The sequence below is a fragment of the Vigna umbellata genome, chromosome 5 (genome assembly GCF_029865625.1).
Source record: "Vigna umbellata cultivar VRB3 chromosome 5, Vumbellata_1.0, whole genome shotgun sequence".
Taxonomy (NCBI): Eukaryota; Viridiplantae; Streptophyta; class Magnoliopsida; order Fabales; family Fabaceae; genus Vigna; species Vigna umbellata.
In genome coordinates, this window is record NC_142169.1 from 30,909,520 (window position 1) to 30,936,829 (window position 27,310).

General features: G+C 33.4%; 3 protein-coding genes across 4 annotated transcripts; 2 read left to right on the forward strand and 1 right to left on the reverse strand.

Moving 5' to 3' along the window:
- The first annotated feature begins 4,620 nt into the window (after positions 1 to 4,620).
- Positions 4,621 to 11,029, forward strand: LOC124843530 (ABC transporter C family member 14-like). The gene is given in 12 exon segments (XM_047320290.2): positions 4,621 to 6,987; positions 7,088 to 7,408; positions 7,645 to 7,731; positions 7,829 to 8,455; positions 8,591 to 8,755; positions 8,915 to 9,209; positions 9,420 to 9,634; positions 9,814 to 10,119; positions 10,202 to 10,265; positions 10,352 to 10,380; positions 10,382 to 10,592; positions 10,715 to 11,029. Coding segments are annotated over 12 exon segments (4,533 nt in total). The 5' UTR covers positions 4,621 to 4,875; the 3' UTR covers positions 10,816 to 11,029.
- Positions 11,030 to 12,165: 1,136 nt separating this feature from the next.
- On the forward strand, positions 12,166 to 18,699 carry LOC148198100 (ABC transporter C family member 4-like). Of its 2 annotated transcripts, XM_088116442.1 has the most exons (11): positions 12,166 to 14,440; positions 14,527 to 14,847; positions 15,194 to 15,280; positions 15,381 to 16,010; positions 16,128 to 16,292; positions 16,527 to 16,821; positions 17,060 to 17,274; positions 17,454 to 17,759; positions 17,842 to 17,905; positions 17,992 to 18,231; positions 18,359 to 18,699. In XM_088116442.1, exons 1-11 carry the CDS (start codon positions 12,341 to 12,343, stop codon positions 18,457 to 18,459), a joined length of 4,524 nt encoding a protein of 1,507 aa, XP_087972568.1. In that variant the 5' UTR covers positions 12,166 to 12,340; the 3' UTR covers positions 18,460 to 18,699. The 2 variants fall into 2 exon arrangements, with proteins under 2 accessions (XP_087972568.1, XP_087972569.1); XM_088116443.1 differs by having other exon boundaries at positions 17,992 to 18,699.
- A 1,164-nt stretch (positions 18,700 to 19,863) lies between these two features.
- On the reverse strand, positions 19,864 to 22,888 carry LOC124843532 (E3 ubiquitin-protein ligase NLA). The gene is made up of 6 exons (XM_047320293.2): positions 22,397 to 22,888; positions 21,925 to 22,169; positions 21,335 to 21,589; positions 20,796 to 20,933; positions 20,370 to 20,428; positions 19,864 to 20,221 (listed from the first exon to the last, which is right to left on the reverse strand). Exons 1-6 carry the CDS (start codon positions 22,566 to 22,568, stop codon positions 20,116 to 20,118), a joined length of 975 nt encoding a protein of 324 aa, XP_047176249.1. The 5' UTR covers positions 22,569 to 22,888; the 3' UTR covers positions 19,864 to 20,115.
- Between the last annotated feature and the right edge of the window lie 4,422 nt (positions 22,889 to 27,310).

Genomic DNA, 27,310 nt, shown 5'->3' on the forward strand with positions numbered 1-27,310 from the left:
AATGTAAACAAGATCACATAAAACCACATTAACGCTCGACGCAAAACTCCTCGCAATAGGGAGCGCTCAATGCCAATTATGGTGCTCAGCGCCAAAGCTTTCACATTTTCTCTCGCTCAACGCAACCAACCTATCGCTTAGTGAAAAACATTAAAATGGTCCAATACCTACAATGGTAACTGGTGCTCGGTGGAATAAAACCACCATTCAATGCTAAACCTTTCGCAAAAATGGTCACTCAACGATGAAAGGGTAATGCTCAACAGTATTTATGAAAATGTTTCCAGACCTTCACATCCAAGCCTGCGATCAACACCACACTAGTACCGCTTAACGCCATATCATAAACCTGGACATTCAATTCTATGATTTGGGAGACCAAAGACCTATTGAGATGATCAATTTGGTATTCTTGACTCAATGCTTGATTAAAAATAGGTTTAAATGTTAGAGTGTATACCAATTTGCTTAAATGGACAAATTCCTCAATTTCTCAACTCAATAACAAACAAACAAATTGAAGCAAAACACAACCATCTCAACACATCAAATATTTTAGCAATTCAACCACAAGTTAAGACTAATTAGACATGCAATTTAATATTCTTAAATAATCTATAAAACTAAAACAAGGTAATTAGTTTCCCTTGCCTAATAGATGACTAACACGTTATAGAAAGCTTTAAACAACTTCAAATACATAGAAGTTTTATTTGTTTCTACGAATAACAAAAACATGATCAGAGTGCACCACTAGAACTATTGGTCAACAAAAATTCAATTTGATGATTCAAAAGACACATGTAAGCTGAACGAGACCCATAGACAACATATACAAGAAAAGACCAAGGAAAATGGTTGAAACTCAACTTACTCATCAATTCAAATTGAAAAGCTTATTGCAGGGATTAATCTTATGATCTAGATTCTACAATCAAACGAGCAAAGAATGAAAATTTCAAGAGAGAAGTCAGAAAACTCTAAAAAAATAGATTTAGAGAATGTGTATTTTAAAATAATAAAACATGTTCATAACAAAATTGTTTATATTAAAACCTTTTAATATTAAAATAATCAAGTCTTGCTATTTTTAAACTACTGCCACTTCTAAAATGTCATTTTCTAAATAATTGTTTGAAATGATTGAAAATTTATAACTATATTTATTTGTATTATGATTATTTTGATTTGGAAAAGTTAATGAAATTAATTAGGATAATGATAGGTTGACAACATTTTTTTGATAACATCTTAACATCATCTACGTGTCATTATGTAATTAGTCCAAAATTACTCCATAATCAATAATAATAATCATAAACACTAACATGGACCAATCACACATAATGACACATAAATTGTGTTAAAATGTTGTTAAAGAAATCTTGTCAAAGTATCATTACCCAATTAATAATGCGTGATGTTTAATTGTGAACTATGTAGGTTAAAGTGATTTTAGAATGTCTAAAATAAATTTAATTAAAGTATGAGATAGTTTTTCATTGTGGGATATGCAAACGTGATATATGAAGTTATTATTATTTACATATAAATAAAACTATAATTAAAAGTAAATACACTTTTAACAAAAGTAAATTATAATATTATAATACACAACAAATATTTATTTAAAATTAATAAAATATTGTCTTATTCACACAATTATAACATAGATATTAAAATGAGTTAAAAATTATGATTTAGTTTGACTTACACGAAGCTGAAATTTTATATTTCAAGTTGGATTAAAATTGGAATGATCTACAACCCATCACCAACAACTCCTTATTATTTTTTTTTATCATTTTTCATAAGTATTTTATTATAATTATTTACTATTTCTAATTATATAAATTTTGATTTAAGACGTTAAAAAATATTTGTTAACAATTATTTAAATATTTAATTTATTTGTTTGTCAAAATTATTAGATTAGATTGATACTTTAATTTTAAATAATGTATTCATAAGTTTGGTGAGATAGTAAACTGTTATAAAAAGATGAGTTAAGTTAATTTATTTTTATTGTATAAAGAAACAAAATATTTTTAATGAAAGTCAGTATTTAAAGGTCGAGTGGAATTACAAGTTTTTGTTCTTATTAATGAAGGAGATTGAATTGACTCAATTTTAGTTTAATAAAACAATACATATGTTCAATTAACTCACTTTTAACATTTTTAATTATCATATGTGTTAAGAAAAAAATGATCTAAAAAAGTTCTTTGTATGCTTTACCTTTATTTTTCAAATATAAAAGATTTTGATAACAAGAATTTAACTATTTTTTAGTATACTTTTTTACTCACAAATCTGTTACATTTTTAATTATTATTGTATTGAAGATAATACTTTAAGCAAAATTTAACTAATTATAAGATATTTATAAATTGAATTACATTTTAAAAATAAAATAATAAACTAAATCTAAACAGAAATATTAAAAACTAAAATAATCCTAGTTATTTGAATACAACCTTTGTAATACATTAAAAAAACTATAAGTTAAATTAAAATGATTGTCTGTAAAATAATTGATATGGTCAGCCATACCTTAATTTTAATTATTCATTAGAGTAAAGTCAAATGAATACAGCAAATATATATATTTTTCAATCTTTTCTTGTCATAATAATGAAAGAAGTTTTGACATGTCAACCCACTGAGAAAATTTGCAGTTAATTGCACACTTGTATTTAAAAGAAAATTATATTTTCACTACAATTTCTTTATAATACAATGTTAGGTTAACTATTTTGTATTTTGTTGTTGGCAGGTTCCAAAATTTCCTTTTTCATGAAACTACTTTAATAAAGTTAAAATTAAATTAAATTTTCACTAAACTTGTAATTTAAGTTTTACCAGACTTTTCTTTCTTGTTCTCGAATATCTTGTTAAGTTTGATGAGAGAAGAATAAAAAAAAAACGTAACGGCTCATTAGTATAGTTCCAAAAAGCACAGCAGAAGAAACTGGGCACACTATGTTTTGTTTGATTGTGTTGACTAGGGTAAAATAAATAACTTTAATGAAAGAGAAATAAAATAGTAAGATTATATAGAATTGTGATTTAAAATAAAATGAAAAAATATACAAGATTCACACTTTGTTATTTTCTTGATTTAAGTAATTCATCATCTGAAGCCTCTATAATTATGAATGAGATACAATTAAATTAATCGTAAGGGCATTCACAATATACTATTATTTATTTCAATATTATAAGTGTTACAATATTATATAAAATGAAAGCTTAACTTTATTCTATAAATCTTAATAAAATTGATCATGTCATTTATTGGGGCCAGAGATTTTGTTAAAAAAAAATTAATTTTAAACTATCTTCATGAATAACTCTTTAATATTTCATAATACATGTAACAATTATAATTAGTTATAAATAGAATAAAAAACAAAATTTAAAATTATTTTAATATCTCTTGTTATTTTGTTTTGGTATTTTTCTTAATCAAATATTCTAATTTTATTTATTATATATTATGTGAATAGAAATGATATTTTAATGTATATAATTTTTTTAACATTTATTTGATAATATGTTTTTTATATCATCTTTTAAAAATTATTTTACTTTTTTTTATAATGTGTGATAAACAATGGAAATGTGTGTGGTTAGAGAAAAAGATGCGACACAGATACGGTTTATCTGTTTGTATACTCATCAAAATTAAAAAAATATATAGTTTATAAATTTTTAAAATAAAATTTAAATAAAATTAGAAAAAATATATATAATATAATATAAATTAAAATTTAATTTTAATTTAATTTAATCAAATAACATATAAATTAATTTTAATTAAATTAAATTTAATAAAATATAAAGTATTTTATTTTTTTAATAACAAAAGTATACACCCACACTCATCACGAATATTAAATACCCCTTAGATGAGAATTATTAATTATCTATATTTTATTTGAGGGATCTATTTTTGTGATACAACCTCAAGGGTCTTTCCGTTTATGTTTACCTTTTTGCTACCTTTTTATGACACAATCTCCTTCACCGCTGCACCTTCTGTATTTTTATTTTGTAGCTTTCCATTATTTTTCCATACGAATTGAAGTTTCGTTTTCACGTGATGTTGGTGCTGAAAAAGGGCGCTCCGTGTAGGTTGCAGCCACTGGTCACCATCCAGCATAAATGGTCCTCAAGCTTCACTTTCGATTATAGAAAAATGATTGAATATAAAAATTACTTAGATTTGTTCATCCATTACTAAAAGTTAAAATTATTCATATCAATGAGTTGGAATTCTGTTCCTTGTTAATTACAAATAAGGTGATAAACAATATATTATCTGTAGATTCCCACTTCACGACCATAACTTTCAATCTTTTTCCTCCATAAGGGTTTTCATAGATATTTATCTTCTTCTCACCGTTGTGAATTCAAGTGAGTCAAAGTTGTATATTGGTTAAAAATATGAAAAGATAAAACACTAAGTGAAAAACTGTTAATACATGATTTTAAGGTTTTAAATAGACAGTAATATCAATTCGTTTTATATAGTTAGTAAGCCTGTCCCAACGATACTAAAGGTACTCAGTTGAAAATGCTTGTAGAAGACCTTAAAGTGACCTTAAAGTTTTGAGCAGTGACTGATGGTAATCCATGTTTATGTATCCCTGTTAAGGCATTGTGACTCGTAAGACTGGAACATTATTCATTCTCAATATTCTTGATGATGTAATGTGGTTTCATTTTTTTATTGTTCCAACGGAATGCGTGTTTAATAATTAAATAATATTTTATGACATAGCTTTGGTTCTAGTCTGAGGTCTATTTCACAAAGACACTGCGTGGACACAGTCGACGGTGAAGTTTTTCTTCCCAAGGACAGAAACAACCATGTTCTTTTCATCTCAAACATGGCTAAAATCCTTCTCCTGTGCATTCCCCGTGAAGCAAACCTCTGGTGACATGTTTATCTCAACTATGCTTCAATGGCTGAGATTTTTCTTCCTCTCACCGTGTCCTCAAAGAACTATATTATCTTTCGTCGATGTCGTGTTCCTCTTGTTTCTCTTCGTGTTTACTATCACCAAGCTCTGGAAAAGGCTCACCTCCCATGGCGGTATCGGCACTCACCTCAATGAACCACTCGTCAGAAACAGCAGATCCATTTTCTTAACTATTCGGTTCAAGCTGACCTTAACCGCAGAGGTTGTTTTGACTATACTTTACACGGTTGCTACCGTTCTTGCGTTTAGCAGTTCCTCCAAGGTGCCGTGGAAGCAAGTTGACGACGTGTTTTGGACAGTCCACGCCATAACACATGCGGTGCTTGCATTCGTGATCATCCACGAGAAAATATTTGAAGCTGTTACTCACCCTCTTGCGCTTCGTGTTTATTGGGTTGTGAATTTCTTTATTACTTCGTTGTTCACAGTTTCTGCTGTTATGCGTTTGGTCATAATCGTGGACGTGAATGAAAGCAACGACTTCAAGGTGGATGACGTGGTCTCTTTCGTTTCACTCCCTCTGTCGCTATTTCTTCTTTTTATTGGGGTTAAAGGATCCACCGGTATTGTCTTGTCGACAGAAGAAAGTCGACAACTTGTTGAGGAGGAAACTAGGTTGTACGATCGGAGTGAGGGAAAGTCGGAGGTTACTGGCTTCGCTTCTGCTTCTATGTTATCTAAGGCTTTTTTTATGTGGATAAATCCATTGTTGAGTAAAGGGTACAAGTCCGCAATGAAGACTAATGATGTTCCAACGCTTTCTCCACAGCACAGAGCTGAGAGGATGTCATCTATTTTTGAATCAAAATGGCCTAAATCAAACGAGAAGTCGAAGCACCTGGTTAGAATGACTTTGCTCCGTTGCTTTTGGAAGGAGTTGGCCTTCAATGCCGTGCTTGCAATCTTTAGGCTCTGTGTCATGTTTGTGGGGCCGGTTCTGATTCAAAGTTTTGTGGATTTCACATCAGGGAAGAGAAGTTCTGAATATGAAGGGTACTACCTTGTGTTGATTCTTCTCGTTGCTAAGTTCATCGAAGTTGTGAGTACTCATCATTTCAACTTCCAATGTCAGAAGCTTGGGACGCTTATACGGAGCGCTCTTATCCCCGCTTTGTACGAGAAGGGGTTAAAACTATCATTCTCTGCTCGGCAGGATCATGGGATAGGAACCATTGTGAATTACATGGCTGTGGATACCCAGCAACTCTCTGACATGATGCTTCAGTTAAATGCTGCGTGGATGATGCCACTTCAGGTTGCCATTGGCATGTTTCTACTTTACAACTGTCTTGGTGCCTCAGTGATCACTGCTTTTTTTGGTCTTCTTGGTGTTTTTGTGTTTGCTGTGATTGGTACCCGCAGGAACAACCGCTTCCAGTATAATGTGATGAAGAATCGTGACTCGAGAATGAAAGCTGTGAATGAGACGCTTAATTACATGCGTGTGATCAAGTTTCAGGCCTGGGAGGAACATTTCAACCAGAGAATTATGGGATTCCGTGAGACTGAATATGGATGGCTCTCCAAGTTGATGTTCTCAATATGTGGCAATATTGTTGTGATGTGGAGCACGCCCTTGTTGATATCAACTCTCACGTTTGGAACGGCTCTTTTGCTGGGAGTTCAACTTGATGCTGCTACGGTCTTCACAACAACAACTGTGTTCAAGATATTGCAGGAGCCCATTAGGACATTCCCACAGTCTATGATATCTCTCTCACAAGCATTAATATCATTGGAGAGACTAGATAAGTTCATGTTGAGCAGGGAATTGTTGGATGATTCAACTGAGAGAGAAGAAGGATGTGGCGGACAAACATCAGTGGAAATCATAGATGGGACTTTTAGTTGGGATGATGATAACACGCAGCAGGACTTGAAAAATATCAATTTGGAGATAAAAAAGGGAGAGATTTCAGCAATTGTTGGGACTGTAGGGTCAGGAAAGTCCTCTCTTCTCGCATCAATTCTTGGAGAGTTGCGTAAGATTTCCGGAAAGGTATGATTTTTCTGATTCAGAATTCATAAATTTTTTATTTTATTTTATTTAAGAATATTTGTAGTTAAGTCTGATCGCAGTAATAATATATTTCTGGAAGGTTCGGGTTTGTGGAAGTGTTGCTTATGTTGCACAAACATCTTGGATTCAGAATAGAACTATTGAAGAAAACATTCTCTTTGGTTTACCAATGGACAGGCAGAGGTACAATGAAGCTATCAGGGTTTGTTGTTTGGAGAAAGACTTGGAAATGATGGATTATGGGGATCAGACAGAAATTGGAGAGCGTGGTATCAACCTGAGTGGAGGCCAAAAGCAGCGTATACAACTTGCCAGGGCTGTTTATCAAGACTGTGATGTATATCTTCTCGATGATGTCTTCAGTGCTGTTGATGCTCATACTGGTTCCGAAATATTTAAGGTGGCTATTCTCAAAGTTCAAGCGTTCTACTCCGCATTGTGTTTAAATATAATCTTACTCACTATGCTCTAGTTTGTTGCACGAAGAGTTCAATTAACCTTCATAGAATTTTTGCATTGAGTGGGTTGAACTGACAACCTTGCCATCACACAAATGTTTATGGGATGTCGTAATTCATTCGACTCCATAAACAAACTCGAGATACTTCTAATGTTTATCGTTTGTCTTTTATATAGGAATGTGTCAGGGGAGCTCTAAAAGGCAAGACCACTGTTCTTGTTACTCACCAAGTAGATTTCCTACATAATGTGGATCAGATATTAGTAAGTCTTTTTTTGCTCATGCTGTTATGCTGTGTGTGTTGTAATCTTCAATTTGATTCGAGAGTTATTCAAAAACTTATCTATGTGCTTGTTAAAGGTGATGAGGGACGGCATGATAATCCAATCAGGAAAGTACAATGATCTAGTTGATTCTGGACTGGATTTTAAAGCTCTGGTGGTTGCTCATGAGACCTCCATGGAACTGGTGGAGCAGAGTGTGGTCGTGCCCGCTGAAAATTTGAACAGGCCAACAAACTCTTCAACGGTGAATTCTACTTACAAGGGAACCAGTGGTGAAAACAATTCTCTTGAACAGGCCGTGTCTAGCAAGAAAAGTTCTAAACTCATCAAAGAAGAGGAAAGAGAAACCGGCAAAGTGAGCTTACATATCTATAAACTCTACTGCACTGAGGCTTTTGGCTGGTGGGGAATTACTTTAGTATTTGTTCTTTCTTTGTTATGGCAAGGATCTTTGATGGCAAGTGATTATTGGCTGGCGTATGAAACCTCAATAGAAAGTGGACTGTTTAACCCTTCTCTCTTCATGTCCATTTATACAATTATTACCGCTGTTTCGGTTATCTTGGTGGTGACGAGAACTTACTTCTTTACACTCTTGGGTCTAAAGACTGCACAAATTTTCTTCACACAAATTCTTCGTAGCATCTTGCATGCGCCTATGTCTTTCTTTGACACTACTCCGTCTGGGAGAATTCTAAGCAGGGTAAGAACCTTGGTGCCCAAGTATGTTGTGTTAGACATTCAACATATTCAAGAGTCTTATGCTTATCGATATAAACTTTTACATTTCATATTTTAATCTCACACATATGATGACTTTTTTTCTTAATTTCCACAGGCTTCCTCTGATCAGAGCAATGTTGATGTCCTACTCCCCTTGTTCACGGGAGTTGTCATTGCCATGTATATTACAGTGCTCAGCATCTTCATCGTCACCTGTCAAAATTCATGGCCAACAGTGTTTTTGATATTCCCTCTTATTTTGTTGAATATATGGTATCGGGTATGAAGTTTATTACCTGATTTTCAAAAGCTTTCATAGTATAGACAAAGTAATATCCATATTAATCAGTAATCATAGCGTAATTTGTTCACACTTAAATGTATCTTGTATACTTTATGTTAACAAATTGTGTTTTCTATCTCATTTATGGTCTTCCAGGGTTACTATCTAGCAACATCTCGTGAATTAACTCGTCTGGATTCAATTACCAAAGCACCAGTTATTCATCACTTCTCTGAAAGCATTGCTGGGGTCATGACAATCCGTGCATTCAGACAACAGAAGAATTTTTGTGAAGAAAATCTCAAACGGGTGAATGCTAATTTATGTATGGATTTCCACAACTATAGCTGCAATGTGTGGTTGGGAGTGCGCTTAGAGTTGCTTGGAAGCTTTGTCTTTTGCATTTCTGCATTGTTCATGATCATTTTACCCAGTAGTATCATAAAGCCAGGTAAACCGACTCCGAAGGAAATCTAATCTAAATTTCAATTGACATTAGTTATGCAATGTCACTACAATATTGCTTCTTTAAATTAATCATCAGTTCATATGATTGTGTCGGTTGTCCAAGAGTAACTCTCGTTTTTTCTAAGAGTGGTATTTCTGCGGTTGTCAATTTTATTAAAATAATGAAACTGACTGGGTGGTTTGGTTGATGTAGAAAATGTTGGATTATCTCTTTCTTATGGGTTGTCCTTAAACGGTGTCTTGTTCTGGGCTGTATTCATGAGTTGTTTCATCGAAAACAAGATGGTGTCTGTCGAGAGGATAAAGCAGTTTACAAATATTCCACCGGAACCGGCATGGAATATCAAGGATCACCTACCTCCTTCAAATTGGCCCGGTCAAGGCAATGTAGATATCAAAGACTTGCAGGTAACTTGAGTATAAAGAAATTGATTGTTTTACGTACGAAAGCACATCTTTTGAAAAATAATTCATTGATTTCTATTGCTTTAAGCTACTAACATGAGCATTGTTTCTAATTTTGAGCTTTCCATTACTAATTTGCACTGTGCAACATTATCATTATGACTTGAGCTTCTGGTGAACAGGTCAGATATCGTCCAAATACTCCTCTGGTGCTCAAAGGCATTACTTTAAGCATTACCGGAGGTGAAAAAGTTGGTGTTGTGGGTCGAACTGGGAGTGGAAAGTCAACTTTAATTCAAGTATTATTTAGGCTGGTGGAACCTTCGGGAGGGAAAATAGTGGTTGACGGTATTGACATATCCATCTTGGGACTTCACGATCTTAGATCACGGTTTGGCATCATTCCTCAGGAGCCTGTGCTTTTTGAAGGAACTGTCAGAAGCAACATCGATCCAATTGGACAACATACAGATGAAGAAATATGGAAGGTAAGTACCGAACCATTTGAAATCTGTCAACTTTTCTGCTGAAGATTTTGAATCCATCAGTCTAATAACTCTGTTGTGGTAGAGCTTGGAGCGTTGTCAGCTAAAGGATGTTGTTGCTGCTAAGCCTGAAAAACTTGACTCTTCAGGTAGAGAGACATTTTCCTGATTGATTTGGGTTGCTTAGTTTCCTTGACCTTTGTACTAATGAGAAAGTGCTGTTTGAACAATGAAGTGGTGGAAAACGGAGAGAACTGGAGTGTGGGGGCAAAGACAGCTGCTTTGTCTAGGGCGTGTTATACTTAAGAAAAGCCGACTTTTGTTTATGGATGAGGCAACAGCTTCTGTTGATTCTCAAACTGATGGTGTTATTCAGAAGATCATAAGAGAGGAGTTTGCAGCATGCACCATCATCAGCATTGCTCACAGAATACCCACAGTCATGGACTGTAACAGAGTTTTAGTTGTAGACGCAGGTATACCTATATCTATATCTATATAATCTAATTCTCTCTTTGCATTGCATTGGATTGCTCACTGTATGATCCTTGTGCTTTTTCCATCTAGTAGCTTGAATTTGTTGTTTTTTCTGTGTCAGGGATAGCGAAAGAATATGACAAGCCTTCCAATTTGCTTCAGAGAGAATCTCTGTTTGGGGCATTAGTTCAAGAATATGCCAACCGATCCACTGAACTATAAGAAATTAAGAATTTCTTTATGCTCCTCTACGTTTGTGTTGGTTTTTTTGGCCTAGCATCGTTGTTAGTTGAAAACACAATAATAAAAGTGAAATAAATTTTAGGACTATTGCCAAATTGTATTATACATCATACATTACTCTTCACTTGAGCCTTTGTTTGTCTTAAGAATGAAGATTGTGTTCCCGAGTTCAAAATATGAAGTAAAAAATCGTTTATAGAAATTAATCATGATATTTTTAAAAATAAATAAAATAAATAAATAACAAAATCATAAACCATTTTAAATAAATTAAAACAAAATTATAATATCAATTTTTATGACACTTTTGATCATTTTTTCTCTTTTCTAAATTACTTGACTTTTATCCAATTATTATTATTTGATACTCTTATTTGATATTTATACAATCATAAAAAAATTTCTTATTTTATAACATTGAAAAAAAAATGTGCATCCTTTTAATATTTTTGGTTGTGATATTTATTTTTTGTATAAAAAAATTGTTAATTATAAGTCATTCCAAATTGAAGTGAGATAAAAATTTCATAATGTTGAACACGAGATAAATCTTTACTTGAATTAAATAATCATATGCGCACTTATCATTCTTACTTGACTCGTTCAATTTGAGGTGATTCAACAAAACTTAGAATAAGATGGATAGACTCAAGTCAATCTAAAATTGATTCAACTAAACTAAACTTGTGTGACTCTACTCATAGTATACACAACTCTATTAAATCCAAATTAAAAAGTCTGTCACCAAATTTAACACTTTGAATTCAAACACGAAGATAAATTAAAAGATTAAGAAAATTTTTTTTAAAAAGTTGTCTGGTGGCTAAACAAGATAAAAATATTTAAAATATACTGAAATGTATTATATTATTTTTATTTTATTGTATAGTTTTGATCTCTTTTCTCATTTTCTAAATCAAAGTTACTTTAAAAAACTTTAGTTTTTATTTATTTATACTATACGTTACCTTTATCTGTCATAGCTACTACTAATTGGAAAATATATAACTGAAAAAGGAAAGACAAAAAGATAGCCCCGCATCTGTTACCTTAGCCAGCACAACGAAGAAGTACAGGAACTAGGAATTAATTAATTGATTACTATATTCGCCTAAGCGTGATGCACAAAAAGGGAAGGGAAGTAAGGTTCTGCTCTATATCTTCAAGACAAATACTGCAAATTTCACATACTTTTAATTTTTTAGCTGTAATAAGTCTCAATGGTTAGTAGCAATTAATAATTCATAATGCAAAATGCTAATAGAAATGGAAAACATTACTTGGTCTGATTCATTTTCCATATAAGTTATTTAATGTGCTATTATTTTACCAAGAAAAACTCCATCATTTTATAGTGCAATTTCGTGTGCATGGTTTTGCCATTGCAACACCTTACTATAACAATTCATTGATACCTCTGGTTCTGAGAAGTGCATGGAGTAACAGAGAGACTCAGAGAGCGAAAAGTTGAAGTTGAAGTTTCACCAGGTATACACACACAAGCATGTCCCTTGCATCTTCAACCCTCTTTTGTGCATTCCCTGTGAAACAAACCTCCGAGGACACGTTTGTCTCAACTATGCTTCAATGGCTGAGATATATTTTCCTCACACCTTGTACTCAAAGAGCTATATTGTCTTTCGTTGATGTCGTGCTCCTCGTGTTTCTCTTCGTGTTTGCTGCCACCAGGCTCTGGAAAAGGTCCACCTTCAATGGTGGCTCCAATACCGACCTCAGCAGACCATTCATCAGAAAGAACAGACCCGTTTTCTCAATAACTGTGCGGTTTAAGTTAACCATAACTGTAGTGGTTGTTTTGACTATACTCTACACGGTTGCTTCTGTTCTTACGTTTAGCAGTTCCGCCATGGCGCCGTGGAAGCAGGTTGACGAGGTGTTTTGGTTAGTCCAAGCCATAACACATGCTGTGCTTGCATTCTTCATCATCCACGAGAAAAGGTTTCAGGTCGTTGCACACCCTCTATCCGTTCGAGTTTATTGGATTGTATCTTTCTTTGTCATTTCTTTGTTCACTGTTTCTGCGGTTATACGTTTGGTCTCGGGGGACGTGGATGAAGCCTTCGGCTTCGGGGTGGACGAGGTGGTCTCTTTCATTTCGTTCCCGCTGTCGTTATTTCTTCTTTTTGTGGCGGTTAAAGGATCCACCGGCATTGTTTTGGCTACAGAAGAAACACGACCACTTGTGGATGGAAAAGCTAAGTTGCATGATGGTACTGAGAGAAAATCCGAGGTTACTGGTTTTGCTTCAGCTTCTCTATTATCCAAGGCTTTTTGGATTTGGATAAACCCCTTACTGAGTAAAGGGTACACGTCCGTGCTGAAGATTGATGAGATTCCAACGCTTTCTCCGGAGCATAGAGCTGAGAGAATGTCATCCATTTTTGAATCTAAATGGCCTATTTCAAACGAGACATCAAAGCATCCTGTTAGAATGACTTTGCTTCGGTGCTTTTGGAAGGAGTTAGCCCTCAATGCCGTGCTTGCAATCATTAGGCTCTGTGTCATGTTTGTGGGGCCGATTCTGATACAAAGTTTTGTGGATTTCACATCAGGCAAGAGAAGCTCTGAATATGAAGGATACTATCTCGTGTTGATTCTTTTCGTTGCTAAGTTCATTGAAGTCATGGCTACTCATCATTTCAACTTCCAAGCTCAGAAGCTTGGGATGCTTATACGCTCCACTCTTATCTCCTCTTTGTATAGAAAGGGGTTAAAGCTATCATTCTCTTCTCGGAAGGAACATGGAGTTGGGACAATTGTGAATTACATGGCTGTGGATACCCAGCAACTCTCTGACATGATGCTCCAGTTACACGCTGTGTGGATGATGCCACTCCAAATTGGTATTGGCTTGGTTCTGCTTTACAATTGTTTAGGTGCCTCAGTTATAGGCGCGTTTCTTGCTCTGCTCTGTGTTTTTATCTATTCTGTGATGGGCAACCAAAGAAACAACAAGTTCCAACAAAATCTGATGGTGAGCCGGGACTCCAAAATGAAAGCTGTGAATGAGATGCTTAGCTACATGCGTGTGATCAAGTATCAGGCCTGGGAGGAACATTTCAATCAGAGAATTTTGGGTTTCCGTGAAACGGAGTATGGGTGGCTCTCCAAGCTGCTGTTCTCAATTTGTGGCACCACTGTTGTGTTGTGGAGCACACCGTTTTTGGCGTCAACTCTTACATTTGGAACGGCTATTTTGTTGGGAGTTCAACTTGATGCAGGCACAGTGTTCACTACAACAGCTGTGTTCAGGTTATTGCAGGAGCCTATTAGGACATTCCCACAGTCTATGATATCTCTTTCACAAGCAAGGATATCACTGGAGAGGTTAGACAGGTTCATGTTGAGCGGAGAATTGTCAAATGATTCAGTTGAGAGAGAGGACGGATGTGGTGGACAGACAGCCGTGGAAATCATACATGGAAATTTTAGTTGGGATGATGATAATACTCAGCAGGACTTGAAAAATATCAATTTGAAAATTAAAAAGGGTGAGCTTACAGCAATTGTTGGGACCGTAGGGTCAGGAAAGTCGTCCCTTCTTGCATCAATTCTTGGAGAGATGCACAAGATTTCTGGAAAGGTATGATTTCTAGTTCAAAATTTAGAACTTTTTTAAGGATGTTTACAGTTGAGTCTGACTATGTAATAATTTATTTTTGCACAAAGGTTCGGGTTTTTGGGAGTGTTGCTTATGTTGCACAGACATGTTGGATTCAAAATGGGACCATTGAAGAAAACATTCTCTTCGGTTTACCTATGGACAGAGAGAGGTATGTTGAAGTTATCAGGGTTTGCTGTTTGGAGAAAGATTTGGAAATGATGGATTATGGGGATCAGACAGAAATTGGAGAACGTGGTATCAACCTAAGCGGAGGCCAGAAGCAGCGTATACAACTTGCCAGGGCAGTGTATCAAGACTATGATGTATATCTTCTTGATGATGTTTTCAGTGCTGTTGATGCTCATACTGGTTCTGAAATATTTAAGGTGATTATTCCGAACATTAGAGTCCTACTCTGGATTACGTTTAGTGTAATTTTACTTATTTACTCATAACTAAATTGTATCAGGCTCAAGCATGTGCTAGTTTGTTGCTTAAACAATTTAACTAGTATTCAATGAATTGTTACATTAAGAAATTCTACGCAGTCCAGTTTGATATTGGTCTAACATTGGAGAGGGTTAAACTCAAAACTTTGTCTAGATTCTAACCCCTAAGCTTTTGGTGATATCCTACGATTTATCAAACAACTTTTCATTTCTACTTGAATGTTCTTCCTTAGTTTAGGTGCAAAATCTGATTTTTAATGTTTGTGGAATGGCTTCAATACAGGAATGCGTGAGGGGAGCTCTAAGAGGCAAGACCACTATTCTTGTAACACATCAAGTAGATTTCTTACGTAATGTGGATCGTATATTAGTAAGTTTCTTTTCCTCACGCGTTTATGCTTCTTCATTTGTTCTATTCTTCGTATTGATTTGGGGAGTAATTCAAATACCTTTGTATCTGTTTGGTAAAGGTGACGAGGGACGGTAAGATAGTTGAATCAGGGAAATATGATGATCTATTAGAGTCTGGAATGGATTTTAAAGCTCTCGTCGTTGCGCATGAGAGCTCCATGCAATTAGTGGAGCACAGTATGGTCATGCCAGGTGAAAATCTGAACAGACCAACGATGGCTCTAGAGACAGCTTCAATTAACAGGGGAACCAATGGTGAAAACAATTCTATTGATAAGCCTAAGTGTGGCAAGAAAAGCTCTAAACTCGTCCAAGAAGAGGAGAGAGCAACTGGAAAAGTGAGCTTACGTATGTATAAACTCTATTGCACTGAGGCGTTTGGGTGGTGGGGCATTACAATTGTATTGGTCCTGTCTTTGTTATGGCAAGTGTCTTTGATGGCAAGTGATTATTGGTTGGCATATGAAACCTCAGAAGAACGTGCTAAATTGTTTAACCCTTCTCTGTTCATCTACGTCTATGCAATTATTGCTGTTGTTTCCAGTGTTTTGTTAGTGGCAAGATCCTACTTCTTTACTCTCATGGGGCTAAGGACAGCACAATTATTCTTCACACAAATTCTTCATAGCATCTTGCATGCGCCCATGTCTTTCTTTGACACCACACCATCTGGAAGAATTCTAAGTAGGGTAAGAACTTAGTGCCAAGTATGCCGTGAGGAACATCTTCATCAATATAAACTTTTACATTTCATATGTTAATCACACTCTTATGATGACTTATTTTTCTTTTTTTAACTTCTGCAGGCATCCACTGATCAAGCCAATCTTGATGTCCTTCTACCCTTATATATGGGAGCTATTATAATCATGCACTTATCGATGCTCGGCATCTTCATCATAACCTGTCAAAATTCTTGGCCAACGCTGATTTTGATAATTCCTCTTGTCTGGTTAAATATGTGGTACCGGGTATGATTTTTATTACCCTAATGCTCTAATGCTTTGCCTTTATTAGGTTGCAAATGTGTAAAACTGAAAATGCATTCCATCTTGTAATATGAATTTGTGGATTTTTACTATAGCTTCCACCGTTTTAAAGTTATTTACAGAGTTTTCGGTTCAATGTACAGACAATAAACGATTCCTGTGTTTGCAATTGAATTCATCTTGTGTACTTTATGTAAACGATTCATGTGTTTTCAGGGTTACTATCTTGCATCATCTCGGGAATTTACTCGCATGGATTCAATCACCAAAGCCCCAGTTATTCATCACTTCTCTGAAAGCATTGCAGGGGTCATGACAATCCGTTCATTCAGAAAGCAAAAGATATTCTGTGATGAAAATCTGAAACGGGTGAATGGTAATTTGAGAATAGATTTCCACAACTATAGTTGTAATGAGTGGTTGGGATTTCGCTTAGAATTGATTGGAAGCTTTGTCTTTTGCATTTCTGCCATGTTCATGATCATCTTACCCAGCAGTATCATAAAGCCAGGTAAATTGACACCAAAGAAACTCTAAAACTATTGTCTATTTATGTTAATTTCACTCTCTGATCACAACGATACTTCTTTAAATTGCGTACTTCTTACGATTGTGTCTATTTTCTGCATACACATCAGTTTAAATAATAGTACCTCGTACTCTTGCATTGCTTGCGCCCATGCCACGTATACTATATATGTCAACCAAAATTTTATTATAAACTGATTGGGTTGTTCTTCTTGATGTAGAAAATGTCGGTTTATCTCTCTCTTATGGGTTGTCCTTAAACACTGTCTTGTTCTGGGCTGTATACATGAGTTGTTTCATCGAAAACAAGATGGTGTCTGTTGAGAGGATAAAGCAGTTTACAAATATTCCATCGGAACCAGCATGGAATATCAAGGATCACCTACCTCCTTCAAATTGGCCCGGTCAAGGCAATGTAGATATCAGAGACTTGCAGGTAACTTGAGTATGAAGAAATTGATTGTTTTACATATGAAAGCACATCTTTTGAAAAATAATTCATTGATTTTTATTGCTTTAAGCTACTAACCCGAGCATTGTTTCTAATTTTGAGCTTTCCATTACTAATTTGCATTGTGCAACACTATCATGATGACTCGAGCTTCTGGTGAACAGGTCAGATATCGTCCAAATACTCCTCTGGTGCTCAAAGGCATTACTTTAAGCATTACCGGAGGTGAAAAAGTTGGTGTTGTGGGTCGAACTGGGAGTGGAAAGTCAACTTTAATTCAAGTATTATTTAGGCTGGTGGAACCTTCGGGAGGGAAAATAGTGGTTGACGGTATTGACATATCCATCTTGGGACTTCACGATCTTAGATCACGGTTTGGCATCATTCCTCAGGAGCCTGTGCTTTTTGAAGGAACTGTCAGAAGCAACATTGATCCAATTGGACAACATACAGATGAAGAAATATGGAAGGTAAGTACCGAACCGATTGAAATCTGTCAACTTTTCTGCTGAAGATTTTGAATCCATCAGTCTAATAACTCTGTTGTGGTAGAGCTTGGAGCGTTGTCAGCTAAAAGATGTTGTTGCCGCTAAGCCGGAAAAACTTGACTCTTCAGGTAGAGAGAGATTTTCCTGATTGATTTGGGTTGTTTAGTTTTCTTAATTTTTGTACTAATGAGAAAGTTGTGTTTGAACAATGAAGTGGTGGAAAACGGAGAGAACTGGAGTGTGGGGCAAAGACAGTTGCTTTGTCTAGGGCGTGTTATACTTAAGAAAAGCCGACTTTTGTTTATGGATGAGGCAACAGCTTCTGTTGATTCTCAAACTGATGGTGTTATTCAGAAGATCATAAGAGAGGAGTTTGCAGTATGCACCATCATCAGCATTGCTCACAGAATACCCACAGTCATGGACTGTAACAGAGTTTTAGTTGTAGACGCAGGTATATCTATATCTATATCTATATATTCTACTACTCTGTTTGCATTGCATTGGATTGCTCACCGCATGATCCTTGTGCCTTTTCCATACAGTAGCCTGAATTTGTCGTTGTTGTTGTGTTTGTTTAGGGCGAGCGAAAGAATTTGATAAACCCTCCAATTTGCTTCAGAGAGAATCTCTGTTTGGGGCATTAGTTCAAGAATATGCCAACCGATCCAGTGGACTATAAGAAATTAAGAATCTCTGGTGCTTCTCCTTTGCATGGCTGCCTCCAGCAGCCATATATCAGTGACAAATAAAACATGGTCTTCCTCTTATTTTGTTCGATGTAGGATTATCCATGCATAGGAAATGATCATAACAATGAATGTCAGAAAATTGATGTGTTGAGTGGGTTCAATATTCCAATAATGTTATATATTTTTAATGAAGCATATATGAATCACCTTTACTTCTGAGCACACAAAAACACTTATCATTTCTTACTGACATTTTTTTGTTTCATCTCATCAAATCACCTATAATTAGGGTTGTTCATAGTTTATAGGTTAGAAGAAAAGATCAATCTGAACTAATCCAAACTATATAACGTAAGACAGATGAAATAAACCAGTCATTGCTAAACTGTTTTTAAGTTTGGTTAATCATTTTTCTATTAAAAAAAAATTAATGAATTATTTTAGTTGTAAAACTATGTTTTCTTTAAACTAATACAAAACTGGATATTAATATATTTTAATAACAAAATGATTTATTCTCTTAACAAAACTATTATAGTTATTGAACTATAATTTTTTTGTCGAAGCAAATATTATTAAGCACGAAATTAATATCTCAATAAATATTTTTTTCCTAACATAGTAGATGCTGAAAAATAAAATAAAATAAAAAGTAAAAGATAACAAAGATAAAGTGTTTGGATCAATAGTGTATTGAAAGCTAATGAAAACTTAACTGAAAAATAAAAAAGTAAATGGGTTTATATATATATATATATACTCACATATATTATTTTTTAGATTTAGATTAAGACGCCATTAATTTTACATTATAAGAATGATTGATTTATATTTGATATCAATTGAGATTTTTTTATTGTTATTTATAAGAGTTTTTTAAATAATTATTTTTTTATTACCCTAAATTAGTAATATTTTCTCAATTAATCTCGAAAAGATTATTTTTTAATTGTATAAACTTTTAATCCACATTAACTAGTATTGTTTTTGTGCCAACCTCAACTAGAAAAAGTTGTCTTCCAACATCAATTAAAAAGTAAAAAAAATAAAAATAATAGTCAACAAATAAAATCCATGTCGGCCAAAATAGTTAGTCAAATCATAACTTCCACTAAAATTAACTAAAAAAATTCATTAATACGAATTTTAAAAATTATTAACAATTTTTTTATATTTAAATATATTTTAGTGAAAATTGAAATATTCTATCCTAATAAAAAAGGTAAAATTCAATAGATTTGATTTGTCTCGTTGAAACAAAATATATAAAAGAAAAAAAATTAATGAGATGAATTCAAAATTTAATATTCTTAATATCTAGAAGATGATGAAATTCCAATGTAGAGGTGTATATCTTTAAGGAGATCCACAATATTTTTCGATCAAGAGCAACATGGTAAAAATATAAATATTCTATATCCATTTTCAAAGTCAGATAAATACATACAATGAACACCACTATATATACGTCAGGCAAGAAGTAAAAACATTGCCACCACCAACAAATTTATGCACAGTTTAAAGGCGGCTTCACCTTATTCACAATGTTACATGCATAACAACAATCAAACATGCATACTTTAATTTCAGACTAAAACAACAAACCTTATACTCTACAAAGAAGTTATGAAAATTCTGTGTTCAACTTAGACACCTACGAATGCCCTACACTGTGAATCCCAGTGTTCCTTTATTTGCTTAATCCTCTCCACCCTCTCAGTCTCAAGCCTCTGCTCCCAGTATTCCTGACAGCTGCAAAAGGATTCAAATCAGTGATGTTTGTTTAAGGATTTAGCAGAAACAAGATGATATAAAAACATGTTCTAATAACACCCATCTTTCTTTACCAGTTACTTCCCCTGGTTTTATGCCCCCAAATAATGGGATATGTAGGATTTACCTTCTGCCTAACAGAATATTCAGTTCTTCCAAGTGAACAGCACCTTCATATACAGAGTCCTGCGATAAACAATAGTAGAACTGAGTGTAAGTAGTCAAGAATAGACATAAAATGACTTAGGTAGCCAATTCCTAAGAGCCATATAGTTGTTCAGAACTACGGTAACTTGAGTTTAGTTTAGCCTATTGGAAGATCTGAATATTAGACTGTAAAACTGGTTTTAGTGCTTGAACTCTAGCAAGTTTCACATAAAATATGCTGTTCAAAGTTAACATCAAATAATGCTTTAGAGCTTGATCCTGATTTCATCGTAAGTTATTCACATGATTTATAGACATCTTTTTAGTGAAGTTATGGAATCAATTAAAATGAAAAATTTCCCTTGTTTTACACTCCCGTTACAGTAATGAAGTTGTAGGAGCTTACCTCGCGGCATAGAGGACATTTCTTTCTAGAATCTGCAGACTTAAGTCCGTCAACAATAGATACTGATGCAGCCGAGCAAGCACAGATATAGCAGAATATGTGGCCACAAGTCAGAGAAACTGGATCAAACACTGTGTCCTGTAACAAGAGCCAGGATGAACATCGTCAGTGGATAAGTGAAGAATAATCTAGGAAAATGCTTGTCCAAATCCAATGGGAAACATAATGTTTCACTTGGAGAATCTAAACCGAATTGTCAATTTACTCCATGTCTTTCTGATGTTGCGTTTTGTATTAGGGAAAGTGAAAATCACTGATTTATGAGATAGATGAAACCATAAACAAATAAAATAGTTGAAGGATAAGCATTCAGTGTTTTGGAAGCAACAGAATTTGACTACAATTTAAAATTCCAATTTATGATATTTAACTTTACTAGACCTTTCTTGCATGCGTACAACAGTAATATTCAAATACAAAACAAATGATACATTAAATTTGAAGCAAACTCATCCAATGACTGATAATAAGAAACTTACCAAGCATATAGAACAAGTCAAGTCAACATCCAATTTGATAGAATCAAAGAGCTCACAAGTAAGGGAGGGCTTCCCATCCTTAATTGTGAGAGAACATCCATCGAACAGAGCATGTGCCTTCCTTGACTTGACCTTAGTTTCCCTTAAATTGATGTGGAAGGCCATAAGCTCACAAAGCCAGGGACTCTGAAGAATCTCCTTGTGCATACTCTGGACCTGCGACTTGAATAATTGCCCTTGCTTCGAATAATGAATCTGCAGTGACAGTAGTAGAAGAAATAACACACAACAAACACTCATAAATTTTCACCAAGATGACATAAACTAACCTTTACCAATCTACCATACAAAACGGATATTTACAAACTCAAATTAGATTACTTAATTTTGAAATTTCTATTCAATCAGAATCAGAGATTTTTTTTCCATAATAATCAGACCTTTAGACCCCTTTATTTACTAACTCCCCAATTCTGATAGGAACAGAACTACTCCAACTCCAAAACCCCAAAAGCACCTAATAAACCATATCTACGTTTGGTCCTTGTTAAAACTTACTTGTTCGGGGGAAACAGAAAATATAAGCATACCTTATCATATTTCTTGAGTATTTTTCTAATTGCAATGGCATTTATGAGTGCATAAGTGACAAGATCTTTGCCTTCTTGAACCAGAGCAGTATGGTTTCCTTGCAATCTGCCTTTGATCCAGAAAAAGTACTTTCTGAAGCCAGAAGCGAGATGCAGCTCCAACAATTTCTGCGCACGCTGATTAAAACACCCCACTACATCTGACATTTCATTCAGAAGGGAAGGGAAGAAGGTTCCATCGCACACTGAATACTTATATCAAGTTAGCCACATGACAGATACAAGAAAATGAATACATCATGCAATCAAAGTTAAAATATAAGGAAATTGGTTAATAGGGTAGAAAAACAGATAAAAGAGCCGTTTTTGTTCTCCCTCAATCATTCCCCTCTATATCCGGTTGATTGCATTCTGTAAGAGGTAAAAATCGAAACTTCGAAACATAAGGAAATAGGAAAAAGAAATCGATAACCTGGGCATTGGTCAGGGCAGGTTTTGGCGGCAAGGGGTGCATTAAGGGGTTTCTGAGATGGAGAGTTTTTCCTGCACCTCTTCAAGATTTTCTTGAGCTTCTTGAATCCTACGCCTGGAAGCTTCTTCTCCTGGCCTTGCATGTATTCCTGGTATTTTTTGCAGAACTTCATGTTTTTCAGTAAAGAACAAACGACAACACAAAGTGAAGGGGGTTTGAGAAAGAATGTGACTAGGTTTAAGGTTTAGGAAGAGTTATGATCGAAATTTGGTTTTTGTTTGCGGCATCTCTCTCCTCACTATATATATCTGAACACTTCCTCTCGCAGTTTGACGTGTGAAAATTAATCTGAGAAAACACACCGGTGAAAAAGTCAAATATCAGATTATGCTCTCCCCATTAATGCGTAATTATCATAAACCAAGCCTAAACGAGAGATTTAAGGACTCTAAAATATAAATATATTTTAAAGCAGTTAGTTATTCTGCGAAAGTCAAAACATGATAATGACGATGTTCAAACAACGCATGAACAGGAAGTGATCGATACGAATCTTTATAAGAAATCTTGCTACAAAAATGTAATCTTTCTACAAACAAAGACTACATACACCTTCACACCACAAAATCAAACGCAGTGGTATGGGTTTGAAAGACTCTCCAACACCACTTTTACGTGATCAGAAAAAGAAAAAGGAAAAAGGGTGACCTACGTTACACTTTTTGTGTGTAACAGCGAACACCGTTTACGTTGCGTCTACGACACAATGTGGTCCCCGGCAAAACCCTTCTGATCTTCTTCTGCAATAGTTGTCAACTTTGCCTTCAACAGAAGATGTATGACCTCGTATCTTTTAACACGTAGGATACTAGATTTTATGCACACTTAATATTTCAATTATATATTTTCAATTTGTATTTTTAAAATACATTTAGAAAATTATTTAATTTTTATAATGTATTAACATAATAACATTAAAAATAATTGATTAAAAATATATCTGTAACAATTATCTATAACAATTATTTGCCCATAACTACATCAATGTTGTCTCGATTTAATTTTAATTAATGTAGTCAATGTAATTATTTATTTCTCATAAAGTTTGTTTATTTTTTGTAAGGAATAATAATATGTTGTTTATCTTTTTACTTAATTATAAAAATTGAAATTAAAGTTTTTCTCTTGGAGACTATCCTTATACGACTAGATATATTAGTTAAAACATTTTTATTTTAAAGAAATAATTCTTAAATGAATTTCAAAAATATTATTTAATGTTAGACAATGATAAAAATTTGATTGACATGTTAGTCCGCTTTATTCCATCTGACTAGTTTGCCAAAGATGGATCCGAGCAGGTTGGCTTGCTTGCTGATTTAAAATATTAACTTTACTATTATGTTATGTTATTTTAAGAATGATAAAGTATTATAATTAAAATTATTAACACTTATAAATTATATTTTAATTATTGATTATAATAGAATAATTTAAAATTTAAATGTAATTGTTATAATTTGTTCAATTAGAATAATTAATTAATTAAAAATTAAAAAGTATTTCTATAATTAAATATATTTAAAAACTATTTATGAAATTAATTATGTTTCTATGTAAATAGAAAATTTTCAAACAAAATTTCTAATCCATTACCAACTCGACCCCTTTTATCTTAGTCACAGTTTTGGTGTTTATATATATTTTTGCTTATGTGCTGGAGATTATTGGTTGACATATTTTCATTTTAAAAAGTCTGTAATATATAATTGTAAAATTTAAAACGGTTTTTTTTCTTTCTAAAATGATACATACCCTGTTCAGATTTATTTTGTTGACAAGACTAGGTATATATAGTTGTTAATATTATTTTTTAAAATAAATAAAGTTTAAAAATCTTTATTGCTGTACAAATTTCAAATTTTTATATTTTACTTAAGGTTGAGAAATTTATTTTGTTATCTTATTAAATTTTGGGGATTTAAAATTGTTAGTTTCAATCTTCTAACTATTTTTCATTTTTAAAAACAGCTATTCGTTAGTTATTTAAATGAAAATGAAAAATACAGATTAAAACTAAGTCTTCTGCATTTGATTTTGTATATTTAACGAAAGAACTTTCCCATTCATTCTTCTTGAACTAAATTTGCCTCCATCTATTTACGATAACTTCTATATAGTCCACATTTTGTCTATGGTATTAAAAGGATCTTTCATTTTACCTAATTTAAAAAACAAAAATGAAAACGATACTCCTAAACACATACTAATAAAAAGTAGAGAGAATTTTTCTAAAGTAATTTAAATATAGAAGAAAATACAGAGTGTACATAGAAGTCAAATTTAAATAGACAATTTGAAATTTATATACATACAAATTCACTTATGTTTTTCCATGCACAGCACACAGAAAAAAAAATGGACAATGGTTTTCGATTGAACACATAGATCTCTATAATCTATTGATTATGATGATGATATCATACTAGGTATCAAATCATTCTTATTATGATCTTTTGTGTGCATATTTTTATGTTATTTTAAATGGATGGCTGTGGTTTTCTGAAGCCAAAATGGACAATAAATCATTGTCTTTTGACGATTTGAGGACAGTAAGTGGAAGATCACTAATAAATGTTCACCACTATCCCATAGAAAATAAAACGTTCAAAACCTTGTAAAAATTAATTAACTACATAATTATTCACTAAGATATAGTAATTGATGATTAAGCACATAAATAAAATTATTACTTAATTCGATTGATGTTTGAATAACCACTGATTTAGATTTAGGATCTGAGTTTCGAAATTAATTTTTCTCCTTTATAACTTGAAATTTTCGGTTATATGATTTGCTATTGGGCGATTATACAAACATTTTCTCCTTTACACAAACACTTTGAGTTTTATAATAATTAGATAAAATTTTGACAGATAAAGAATTAATAAATATTGCATGAATTTATATGAAGAATTAAAAACCTTGTATTTGTCAGTTATTCATGGAATAATTCAACAACAGAGATAATATAGTTTAGTTCAATGAGGACATAAATTATTTTTGATTGGGTTATATAAAGTATCTTTGACATTGTTATCAGTAATTCCAACTGCAACAACCCACTTTTGGAAAGTGACAATCTTTTTTTGAGTCAAACAGAAGCCATAGATTTGGTAGATTGTGTGTTAAAGCCGTCCTTAAAATTAATTAATTGCCTCTCTCATTTGGTTGTGCCTGCTTCAATAATTTATATAGAAAAATAGTTGGGTTCTAATGTGAGACAATTTACTGGATTAAGTACATTTTTAGTTATACGTGAAATTATAATTTTTATAAAATTCACCCATATACTTTAGTAATATATAATTTTTATTTTTTTTAAGTTTGTACATGTAACCGATACATGACTAATACATGTAATTTAAAAAATATAACATTTTTGCTGTCACATCCCAAATATATAGCAGATATATATGCAAAGACATCACCAATTTATAATACTAGAAAGCAGTTAAGAGATGTACTTAAAGTATTATAGGATTACAGTTTTCCAGAATTTACTAAGAAATTAAAACTTCAAGCACTAGAGTATTCCAAAATATGCCCAGAATTTGAAACTTAAAACATAACAAGGTTCTTCAAAAGGACATAAGAGAACTAAGAATTCCTAGTGAGTCTAAGCTGCAGCATCATCTTCATTTCTCTCCAATGTTGCCTCCAAAGATACCTCATCTTCCTCTGCTCACATCCAAGTGGATGATCATTGCAAAAGAAAACACATAAAACAAGCACACAAACAAGCAAGGGTAAGCTAATTATATAAAAGCATGCATCAAGCACATAACATACAGGAGTTAACTTAAATCAAAGCAGTTTAAGGCATACATCCTAGACTGTTATCTTCTAGACTTGACTCGTCCGGACTTTAGAATGATAGTCGAGCTATGGCGGGTCCTGCACTCGTGGTGACTTATGAAACTTGGGTTCCCCACCCTGCCACACTCACGAGGTTAGTCTGTTCCGGGCCTTGAGGCATACTGGAAGTCCCCCAAGACTAAGACCTCCTGCTACTCCTCACCACATGGATTAATCCCTCTACTTGAGTATGATTAGCCATTGGAGTTTCAAAATGACCCCCAAGACTGAGCTCCTACTTTCATTCTAAAACTGATGGAACTTGATTTACAACTTGGATCATACTTTCATCACTTTGTAATCATATACTTTCTGCCAAAATCAACATATACACAATCTCAACAATATACATCACTCACCACTTACAAATTATAAAAATAACATCTCCACAATTGAACCTAAGTTAATCAATATCAAGAATCAAACAACTCCAACTAATCCAACACAACTCATAAAATGCATCAATTTATACATACCTACAAGTAATATAATTATTGATTAACACTCACGTTTCAATATAATAAACAACTATCCTTACTTTATTATATATATATATAATACGTACATTATCTTATAAATATATATATTTACATTATATTACTATATATATATATATATATATATATATATATATATTTATATATAGATCCTTACTTTGAATTCCAAACACACAGTGACTGATTTTCTAAAATTATAATTGACTAGAAATTAAGATATGATAACTTTATGCATCTACAATTAACTTGTTTTATTTTATTTTCATCCTAGTAGAAATCTTTCTTTATCCAAATTGGTCACCGGAGAGGACCCAGATGTCTGAACGCATCAAACTCACCTTCGACGCCAGCACATATGACTAGTCACAACTGACTGGACCAGGCCAGGGCTGCTCTATGATCAGGGATGTGCCAACTCAGGTTTTTAAGGTTCCTCTATCCTACCAACAAAGAAAGACTCTTAATAATTAACAATTAATTTTTTTAATTATCTACCATG